The 11,333-nt window shown below is 52.2% G+C and overlaps 1 protein-coding gene across 1 annotated transcript; it reads right to left on the minus strand.

Moving 5' to 3' along the window:
• Nucleotides 1-919: 919 nt before the first annotated feature.
• Nucleotides 920-6,736, minus strand: LOC101142488 (COMM domain-containing protein 4). The gene is made up of 7 exons (XM_063698739.1): nucleotides 6,671-6,736; nucleotides 4,368-4,407; nucleotides 3,946-4,065; nucleotides 3,028-3,785; nucleotides 1,979-2,387; nucleotides 1,654-1,763; nucleotides 920-1,239 (listed from the first exon to the last, which is right to left on the minus strand). Exons 1-4 carry the CDS (start codon nucleotides 6,734-6,736, stop codon nucleotides 3,667-3,669), a joined length of 345 nt encoding a protein of 114 aa, XP_063554809.1. The 3' UTR covers nucleotides 920-1,239; nucleotides 1,654-1,763; nucleotides 1,979-2,387; nucleotides 3,028-3,666.
• Between the last annotated feature and the right edge of the window lie 4,597 nt (nucleotides 6,737-11,333).

Below are 11,333 nucleotides of genomic sequence, written 5' to 3' on the forward strand. Positions count from 1 at the left end.
TAAATTACCCAGTCTCAGGGCCAGGAGCGGTGGCTCACGCCTGTAATTCCAACATTTTGGGAGGCCGAGGTGGGTGAACACTTGAGGTCAGAAGTTCAAGACCAGCCTGGCCAACCTGGTGAAACTCTGTCTACTAAAAATACAAAATTTAGGCAGGCATGGTGGTGCATGCCTGTAATCCAAGCTACTTGGGAGGCTGAGGCATGAAAATTGCTTGAACTGGGAGGCAGAGGTTGCAATGAGTTGAGATCACACCATTGCACTCTAGCCTGGGCCACAACAGCGAAACTCCATCTCAAAACCCTGTCTCTACTAAAGATACAAAAAATCAGCCAGGCATGGTGGTGCATGGCTGTAATTCCAGCTACTCAGGAGGCTGAGGCAGGAGAGTAGCCTGAACCCAGGAGGCAGAGGTTGCAGTGCCCTGAGATTGTGCCACTGTACTCCAGCCTCGGCGACAGAGCTAGACTTCATCTCAAAAATAAATAAATAAGCCAGTCTCAAGTATTCCTCTAGAGCAATGCAAAGCGGACTAATATAGTGTCTACTGGACCTGACACTCAGGGAAGGGCTGGTCTTGACTCTGCCATTAACAGCCAGACTATGACAGAGTTGTTCCCCTGCTCTGCCTCAGTTTGTCCTCTCTCAGCTGAGCAGAGCAGGGATAATTGCTTCTCATGTGGGCCACAGGACAAAACAAAGCCCTGAGTCCCACAGGAAGATAGGTGGGCTATGTCCAAGGGAAGACAGAAGTGGGGCAGTATTTTATGTCCCCAGGGTGGCAGAGGGACATGGAAAAGATGCCTCCTTTGTGGGCAAAGGAGAAAGGAAGATAAGCAGAGAGGCGCCAGACACCCGCCTCACCCCCACCTCCCCCACCCCACACCAGGCCCATTCCCACTCAGCCCCCAACTCAGGCTGCACCATTCCCCTTACAGTCAGTGTGACTTCCCAGCCAAGCTGACAGAAGCTGACAGCTTGGATTCATCAGAGACAGCACGTAGAGTAGATGATGTGCAGGACGGAAGTGGAGAGGGGACATGGGAGCCGTGGTGTCAGGTCTGGGGCTGCCAACATGGTACCTGCCCTGGCCATGGGCAGACCATGCTGGTCCTCCCTGCCAGATGTGGTCTCTAATTCTAAGGTCTCTGAGTTCCAGGCCAGGACTGGAGCCAGACTCCCCTTGGGGACAGGGGACACGGTCCACATAGACATCACTTGTGCTTTGGGCAAAGCCAGCTGGACAAATGAATGGGAGGGGCCCTGATGGAGGGTAAAACTGGGCCTGGACTACTCAGACCTGCCTCTGTGACAGGACGGTCCCATCCTTCCAGTCAGACTCCTGAGCTGGAAGCCCACCCAGCCAGGGAGTGGGGAAGGGGTGGCCTGCAGTCTCCCTTGAGTCTGTAGCCCCTCCCACCCACGGGAGCTCCATAAAAAGAGATGCAGAAACACCACGTGCTCCTCCCAGCTGCTGGCTGCTTCCTGGCATGGCCTCCAGGACCCTGGATGAATCAAGACGGGGCTGCCAGCAGCTGGGGGCAGGGGGAAGCTGGGTCCCCAGGGTGGATGCCTAGCAGGAACATGCAGGCATGGCGAGTGATGGGCCCTCAGGGCTGAGCCCCTTCTGCCCAGGGGACCTTGGTGACACACCTGCTGCTGAGCTCAGCCCAAGGAGTAAGGGCCTGGTGCCAAGTAGCCTCTCTGCTTGCGAAGACAGTCCTGGGATCGTTACCCCTCTGCCCAGGGCTCAAGTATCCAGGCTGGGGAAGGGCCAGCAGTCAGAAAGAAGGAGGCCGTGGGTGTGGGTCCCCTAGCAGTCAGGGGCCTTGGTGGACCAAGCCCCTATGAGGGGGATGAGGGGGAAGGGAGACTGAGCTGTACCCCCTACCCTGAGATCTGTGGTACCAGGCTCCAGAGGGGGCCCCGGGGGGAGACCAGCATGACAGGAACCGCTACGATGCCTCTGGGCACCTACTCTGCAGGGCTGGGCCAGCCTGAGATTGGCAGCAGAGGGGTGGGCCAGGCACCACCAGGAATGAAGCTTCGTTTGGTAGAGCTGTGACCCTCTTCATCCTCTCCTGACCCCCAGCTGACCCTCGTCCTCAGATCTCTGCAGAACTTTGACCAAGTGGTGGTGGAGGAATTCCGGTGGGTCCAGGGTGGCCCTGGGTGACCCAGGGCTCAGAACAGCATTCTGGGGTTGAGGACAGGAGGCTGGAAGAGATGACCTCCCCTAGTTCCACAAGGCTGCACAGCCCCCTGATGTCTGTGATAATCCTCTCAGCAGGCCGGACCCACTGACTGCCAGAGTGGGTGCCACTTTCTTCAGGGTGGCGCCAGCCCAGGCCGTCATGTGGGACTGTGCACGCCAGGGTCTGCACACCCTGTGGAAGGCAGAGGGCCTCTTGGTAGACACGGTCATCACCTCCTTCCCTCTGCAGGCCCGCCTCCCTCTGTTCCTCTGCCTCCTCCCTTGGGCTCGCTGCCTCCACATGCCCTGATCTGAAGCCTGCCTCCCCTCCTCATGGAGCCCTCCAAGGTGCTCCTAGTCCCAGCTCTCTGGTCCCGCAGCAGCTTCTGGGCCCAGATTCTGTCTTCTTAGAAGTCTGGGAGGCAAAGCCCTGCCAGGCCATAGCCTTCTTGCTCTGCTCTAGGCACTCCCAGCCCCAAAGCCTCCAGCCTGCTGGATGCCTTTATCTCCAGCTATGCTGTGGCTCTCCTCATCCTGGGCCTCCTGCTCGTCACAGTTGCCCTTGTCCTGGTGAGTGTCTGGCTGGGCCAGGTCTCCTTCCTGAGTCGCAGGCTGAACCTTTGACGCCTTGAACCTTTGAGCCAAGCTGAGGGGTGAGCAGGCCCCTTTACACCCTTGATTCCCCCATCCAAGCTCAGCGTCTCCTCATCCTCCAGCTGGGGCAGTGGGATTTGGGGCCAGAGGGTTGGGCCTGATCCCAGTGTCCCCACCCTTCTTGTCAAAGTGCTAAACTTGAGGGCATGCCTTGGGTGCTGACTTTCCCAGGAACTCACAGCCAGAGAGGGCCAGGCACCAGCCTGAGGTCACACAGCCATGGGCTTCTTCCCTCCTAGACCCACAAGGACTGGACTTGCAGGGCTGGGACAAATGTGGGGTGGGAGAAAACAATGCCTTGTCAACCCACGCAGGGAGCCCCACTCCCATCCCCAAGGTGCATAAAGTTGAGGAACATCCCTGCTCCCACGTCCATGCTCACTGCGTCCCTGCTCCAAGTGCTTGGCACTCACACCAGCCTCCTGTCCTCCATGCCACAGGTATTGGTCTCATTTACAGAGGGGGAAATGGTGGCCAAAATCCTCCCCCAGCACACACAGCTAGACCACACAGAGGTCTTAGGTGCAGCTGAGGGGTCCACAGTCTCTGCTGTCCCTTCTGCCACTTGTGCTGCCAGGGACCACGCTTTGGAGAGGGAGGAATGAGAGTGAGCTGGGTGCTCACACATGGGGCACGGGGGACTAAGGAAGGGTCAGCCAGGAGGAAAGGGCAAGGTGTGATCCTGTACGTACACATCACAGAGCCCGCGGAGTCAGGAGACCCAGGGCCACGTCCCAGCTCTGCGGCTGCTTGGTATGTGACCATGGTTAGGTCATCTCCCTGGACTCTCCATGCACTTTGTGTGCTGCGTGCACCTTCTAGAATGAGCCCAGACCCTGGCTGGCCTCATACTTACTGCATAGGCTGCAGACCCGCAAGTGCTTCTGCAAGGGGCTTTGCTTCTCCTCATAACAGCGGCACAGGCTGGCCGCGTGCTCTGGCGGTAGAATGGAGAAGCTCTGGAGGTAGCAGGTGGGGGCTGGGCTTGGGTTCCTGGCCCAGACAGGGAAGGGTACACCTCAGGTTCACAGGGCCTGGCCCACTCTCTGGCAGACCTTGGCCCACAGGCTGCCCAGCTGCCCAACCACAACCCGTACCTTTGGGCAGCCCCAGCTGCTGCAGTTCACTGGCCAAGGATTCGCCATCGACACTGTGCTTGGCAGCACCGGAGAGCATGAAACTCAGCACTGCCACTGTGGCCTTCACATCGCCTGACCCTGAGGGACCCATGGGTGGGACAGGGGGTGTCACTGTGGCCCCAGCCACCTCCCAGTTGCCCAATTAACTTCAGCTCAAGGCCCCAAGGCTTCCTAAGGGCTATGGGCACTGCTACTGCTCCATCAGGAGCTGGCAGAGGACAGGAAGGTGGGACTGTCAATGTCTTTCTTTCCCTCATGCTCCTCCACTAGGGAAGGCAGGTTAAGGATGCTCCTGGGAGGGGTGCGGGGCCCCTCTGTACCAGGCACCAGGCCAAGGTCCCAGGGTTGCCTGGGGCCTGTGGACTCAGTGGGGTACTCACCAAACTTAGCATCAACTGTAAGCTTCAGGATCTTCTCATACTATGGGGAAAGGAGACCTTCAGGGGGTGCCAGGCCCCTGCTCACCAGCCCCTCACCTACAGCCTGGATCCTGCAATAAGGAACAGACCGGCTGGAAAGAAGTATGAGAGGTGCCCAGAGAGGTTGCGAGGCCGGGTCACCCGTCTCCCTGGGCCTAGTGCAGTTTCAGGGCAGGAGAGGTCATAAGGGCATGGGACAATGGGGTGCTGGGTTTTGTACTCACATCAATCCCCTGTCCCAGCAGCTCTTTAGTGCCTGGCTGCAGAGCAGCTGCAACTTCACAGAGGACTGGAAGGGAAGTCCTTACATCAGCCAGGCTGGCAAACCTCACCCCTCCTTCCTGGGGACTGGCTCAGAGCAGGCCAGCCACTGATCAAGGTCACAAAGCATGGTAGCACAGGCTGAGAGCACTGAGGCCCTAGCCCCAGAGAAACCTCACCATCCTCTACACCCACAGTCCCCACCCCCAACACCCTTCCTCCACTCAGACTACACCCTGTGCACTCAACCATCTTGGCCAGCGTGCTGATCTCTGCCAGCACCCAGTCGGGACAGTCCAGATCACCACAGGACCAGAACCTCTGCAAGGGAGGGAGGCAGGTAATCAGGCTGGAGGGAAGGCTGAGGTGTGGCCAGGATCTGTGTGTCTCCCACACTGCTGCCCAGCAAGGACCCCTGGTCCCCATCATAGATGGACACCCTCTGGCCATTTGTTCTCCCCTATCACCAGGCTATTGAGTAAACTCTCTCCCTGACCCACCCTGCCACCAAACCCTGCTCTTTGGTCTACTCCAGGCATTCATCTGCTCAGCAAACATCAATTGAGCACCTTTCTTTGTGCTAGCTCCCACTCTAAGAGCTGGGGTAACAGCAGGAGATAAAACAAACTCCTGTGCCTCACACAGATGAGTGACCTCTCTCCCCTCTTCCCCATACCCACACAAGTCCAGCCACTCTGGCTTCCCTGCTGCTGCTCCGGGACACCAGCCTTGCTCCCGCCTCCATGCCTGCTGCACTCTCTATGTGGCTGCTATCCTTTATTTCATTCCACTCTCTGCTCAAGTGACACCTCATCAGACCAGCCCCTCTTTTTTTTTTTAAAAAAAAAAAAAGATGGAGTCTCGCTCTGTTGCCCAGGCTGGAGTGCAATGGCACAATCTTGGCTCACTGCAACCTCCGCCTCCCAGCTTCAAGCAGTTCTCCTGCCTCAGCCTCCCAAGTAGCTGAGACTACAGGCACGCGCCACCACACCTGGCTTTTTTGTATTTTTAGTAGAGACAGGGTTTCACCCTGTTGGCCATGCTGGTCTCGAACTCCTGACCTCAGGTCATCTGCACACTTCGGCCCCTCAAAGTGCTGGGATTACAGGTGTGAGCCACTGCACCCAGCCAGGCCCGCCCTTCTTGATTATACTTCCTAAAATAGCCCCTCACGCAAGGAAATTTTGGGGGCCGGTGGATATTTCATTATCTTGATTGTGGTGATCCAACAGTCAGGAAGATTTGGTCTTTACTTGTCCAGCCTCATCCTTCCCTAACCTGCAGATGATACTCTCCCAGCTATGGGAAATGCATTCATTCCTGGGGAGTCATACTCTCTCTAACCTGAAGTCTCTGCACATGCTGTTCCCTGTCTGAAGACACACGCCTCCCATCCTTGCCTCCCAACCCCTGGTACACAAACTGTACTTCAGCCAGCCAGCTCCTGCCATCCGCCTTTAAGGTTGAAGGCATCCTCAGGAAGCCCCCTAGCACTACACACAAGGCGCAGTTAGGTCTCTGCCCCTGGAGCCTTGACTATGACTCCAATTCAAGCCTCCGATTTCCCCTTCCCTCGGCAGCTCGGGTCCTCCCAGTGCCTAGCACACTTCAGGGTATAGACTAGGCGCTTAGAACGTAGGGATGGATGGACTGGATGGATAAGTCTCAACCCCAAAACTACTACTTTCTGGCTCTGGAAAGAGCGGAGGGGCTTCCTAACAGTGTGGAAGTGTGATCCTGATTCTAAGCGCGTTCTTGTTTAAGTCCCACAGCAGGGCTGGGGAAGAGGGTGTCCTTGGGAGGTCCTCTTGTGGCTGGGGAAGACCCGAAAGGACTCCCAGCTCCAGAGAAGCCCTAGTTCCTGCCCCGGGAGGCAGGGGCCCTTCCTTTCCTCAGGGAAGCACGGGGACTCTAAGCCGGCCGGCCTGCGCTGTCTTACCCGCCCCCCACCCCCGCCCGTCTCGGGAGCGGAGTAGCGGTGGACTTTTCTCACGCCCACACACACTGTTTGCGGAGAGGCCAGGGCAGACAACCTCCACCCGTTTCCGGAGCCACTGGCGGCCCCTCATTCCGGCTCCAGCAGCCCATGCCTCGCTTCACCCCTGGTGCATCATCATCGCGCCAGGAAGCCAGGGCCCGGGGATTTCTTTTTCCGGTCCGACGGGGTCAACTGAGTCGACGATCACTTGACTTGGACTAACGGCCTCTGGGAGGGCGGGGCCTGCTCGAGTGAGGCCGGGAGCGGACCGCAGCCCACTCGAGGTGCCGGGGGCGAAATGCTGGCGTCTCCTCCTCAGTCTCCCAGAATCCTTCCCTGGAAAAAAACAGCGCCCACCGTCAGTTTAACTGAGGGCCGAATTAAGGCATTAGGAAAGACAGTGGAAGTTATTTCATTTGTTTAACTTAAGAGGGTAGGATCCCGGGAGCCAGGGGGATTCAGGTCATTGCCATGTTTTCCACTGTTAAGCGAATAGCATTATACACAGCTGCGGACTGTGGCAAAAGACATTTTAAAAACTATTGAAGTCTACTACACATACAGAACATTGTACCTATTATAAATATAAAGCTTAATAAGTTTTCATCGACTGTAGACCTCGCATAACCAGCACCCAGATAAGGAAATAACCAGATAACTTCTTCAAGCGCGTGGGTATTTTATTTCATTTTGAGGAATCGTCTAGGTGCCTAACAAAAAGGGCTGTCATAATTAACATGCTCAGGAAAACTCCCTACAGCTTCAACATCAACAGATGCTTAATTTTTGCCAATCTGATGGGGAAAAAAATCGGTTGCTTAGGTTGCAGTGGTAGTCTGCTTACTGGTAGCTCTGAGCTAATGGTAGCCTGGAACAACTAAGTTTCCGACATTGACTTGCAGAGGCAAAAACAAAAAGACAAAACAACAACAAAAATACATCAGAGAATAAACTAATAACCAAAGAAGAAACTGAAGACAGTCATCCCTTAGTAACTTCAGGATATTGGTTCCAGGACCCCAGAGATACCAAAATTCACTGATGCTCAAGTCCCTGATATAATATGGCATAGTATTTGCATATAACCTATGCACATCCTTCCGTATACTTTAAATCATCTCTAGATTACTATAATACCTAATACAACGTAAGAGCTTTGTAAGTACCTGTTATAAAGTATTTATAACTTTTTGCTTTTTATTGTTTTACTTTTTCCAAATATTTTTGATGCACAGTTGGTTAAATCCAAGGATCTTGAACCCGAGGATACAGAGGGCTGACCGTAGTTTGAACTCTCTCCTCAATTCCATGCCTATCCCATGCACCAGGTGCAGCTGGTTTTATTGCAGGCTTTCAAGTTTTCAAAAGACAGAGCTCATGGCAAGTAAACTGCTCTATAGAATAGAAAGAAATGGAAAGTGTCCCAATTCATGGTAAAATTGAGCTCATTTCTGAAGAGTTCTTTTACAAATCATAAGCACTAGCCTGTTGAAAACCACAGTATGTTAAGTTACTAGACTATCCTATACTATGTCAAAGAAAAACTTTAAGAACATAAGACCTGTAATCATAGCACTTTGGGAGGCCAAGGCCAGTGGATCGCTTGAGCCCACGAGTTCTAGACCAGCTTGGGCAACATAGGGAGACCCCGGTCTCTACAAAAAATTAGCTGCTTCTGCTGGTGCACACGTGTCGTCGCAGCTACCTAAGAGGCTGAGGTGGGAGGATCTCTTGAGCATGGGAGGTGGAGGCTGCAGTGAGCCATGATGTCGCCACTGTACTCCATCCAGCCTGAGCAGCAGAAGGAGACCGTCTCAGAAAAAAGAAAAAAAAAAATGGCTGGGCGCAGTGGCTAATGCCTGTAATCCTAGCACTTTGGGAGGCTGAGGCAGGCAGATCACTTGAGGTCAGGAGTTGGAGACCAGCCTGGCCAACATGGCAAAACCTGTCTCTACTAAAAAAAAAAAACAAAACAAATGAATTGGGCGTGGTGGCAGGTGCCTGTAATCCCAGCTACTCGGGAGGCTGAGGCACGAGAATCGCTTGAACCCGGGAGATGGAGGCTGCAGTCAGCCGAGATCGCACCGCTGCATTTCAGTCAGCTTGAGCAACAGGGTGAGACTCCGTCTCAAAAAAAAAAAAAAAGGTAAGAATGGTTCAACTTTTACTTCATCCTATCAATAGGTTAAAGAAGAGTAAAATGGACAGATTTGGAAAACCATTTTTTATTTAAAAAGAGAAAATTAGGAACAGATGAAAACTGTCTTAAGAGTATTTGAGAAACAAAACAGCAAATTTAACATCAGACAAATATCTAAATTGAGAAATAAAGTAAAAAGGTGGATGGTGTGCCCTTTTAATGTCATACGGGAGCATTGTTTCATAGATACTTGTTTTACTATTAAAGATTGATTATTTAGAGCAGTGGTCCTCACACATTAGAGTGCATCATCATCACCTGCAGGGCTTGTGAAACCGGCTGCTGGGCCTCACACCAGAGTTTCTAACTCAGTAGGATTGAGGTGGGGCCTGAGCATTGCATGTCTATGTTCCCAGGTGATGCTGATACTTCCAATTTGAGACTATGCTTTGAAAAGCACTAGTGCAGGGAAATATACTACAGAATATGTTATGAATATACTGGAGAATATGTATATATGTTAGCTTACAGATTTCTGTCCAGTAGAAAAGATAACTCCCAAAGATGACATTTTTATTTCCCAATATGATTTTTTTTTTTAAGTCAGAATCTTGCTCTGTCGCCCAGGCTAGAGTGCAGTGGGATGATCTCGGCTCACTGCAGCCTCCACCTCCCGGGTTCAAGTGATTCTCCTGCCTCAGCCTCCCAAGTAGCTGGGACTACAAGCGCCCAGCACTGCACCTCGCTAATTTTTGTATTTTTAGTAGAGACAGGGTTTCACCATGTTGGCCAGGCTGGTCTTGAACTCCTGACCTCAGGTGATCCACCCACCTCGGCCTCCCAAAGTGCTGGGATTACAGGTGTGAGCCACCATGCCCAGCCTGCCTATAGGATGTTAACAAGTTTTGTCTCTATCTCAGAATGCATTTCGGAATGCCCTTCCTGGAGCACTACAGACAGTGTCTCTCAAAACGCTCCTTTAACTAGCTTCACCGTGTTGCTGACTCCCTTGTAAATTAAAGAAAATGTCTTATACATATTCCTTCATTATCTGTATGAAAGTCAAGCTTTTCACATTGTGAAAATTATACTTCAGGCTGGGTGCAGTGGCTCACGCCTGTAATCCTAGCACTTCGGGAAGCCGTATTGATGGGATCACTTGAGGCCAGGCATTTGACACCAGCCTGGCTAACATGTTGAACCCCATATGTACTCAAAAAAAAAAATCAAAATTAGCTGGGTGTGGTGGCACACACCTGTAGTTCCAGCTACTTGGGAGGCGGAGGCACAAAAATTGATTGAACCTGTGAGGCAGAGGTTGCCATGAGCTGAGATCGTGTCACTGCACTCCAGCCAGAGCCAGAGCGAGACTCTGTCTCAAAGAAAAAATAAAATAAAAGAAAGAAAATTATACTTCGATACAGTATGCTAATATAAAGGATATGATATGGTTTGGCTCTGTGTCCCCATCCAAACCTCACCTTGAATTGCAATAATCCCCACGTGTCAAGGGTGGGACCAGGTGGAGATAATTGAATCATGGGGGCGGTTTCTCCCCTGCTGTTCTCGTGATGGTGAATGAGTTATCACGAGATCTGATGGTTTTATAACAGACTTTCTCCTTTGATTCGCTCTCCTTCTCTCCTGCTGCCCTGGGAAGAGGTGTCTTCTGCCATAATTGTAAGTTTCCTGAGGCCTCCCCAGCCATGCAGAACTGTGAGTCAACTTAAACATCTTTTCTTTATAAACTACCCAGTCTTGGGTATTTCTTCATAGCGGAGTGAGAATGGACTAATACAGTGTACTAATAACAGCCCAGACAGTAGTATACAGGTACTAGTATACTTTGATGCTAGAGGTATTCCCATTAAGGTCAGGAGCAGTGTGTGCTATCATTACCATGATCTAACATTGTTCCAGAGGTTTTTAGGTCAGCAGTTCTCAACTGGAGGTGATTTTGCCTCCCTGGGGATATTTGACAATATCTGAAATCATTTTGGCTGTCACACTGAGGAGTGCTACTGGCATGTAGCAGGCGGAGGCTGGGGATGCTGCTAAACATCCTGCAAGGCACAAACAGCTCCAGAACAGAGAATTATCCAGCCCTAAAAATCAATAGTGCTGCTGTGGAGAAACCCTAGTCTAGACAAATAAAACATGGGAAATCCATTAACAGAAATGTGGGTGAATAATAAACTAGTATTTGCCAATGGCAGTCTAGCTAGGAGGTCCAAAAGAAGCACCTGAAGAACAGTTAGATTTTGCAGGGGCTGCATGGTGGTTCATGCCTGTAACCCCAGTGCATTGTGAGGTCACATTGGGAGGATTTCTTGAGGCCAGGAGTTCAAGACCAGCCTGGGCAACATAGTGAGACCACATCTCTACCAAAAATTAAAAAATCAGCCAGATGTGGTGGTGTGCTCTGAGAGTCCCAGCTGCTGAGGTGGGAGTATCACTCGAGCCCAGGAGTTGGAGGCTGTGGTGAGCTGTGATCAAGCCACTGTACTAAAAAAAATTTTTTTTGAAATAGGGTTGTTTTCCATTGCAT

The sequence above is a fragment of the Gorilla gorilla genome, chromosome 16 (assembly GCF_029281585.2).
Source record: "Gorilla gorilla gorilla isolate KB3781 chromosome 16, NHGRI_mGorGor1-v2.1_pri, whole genome shotgun sequence".
NCBI lineage: Eukaryota > Metazoa > Chordata > Mammalia > Primates > Hominidae > Gorilla > Gorilla gorilla.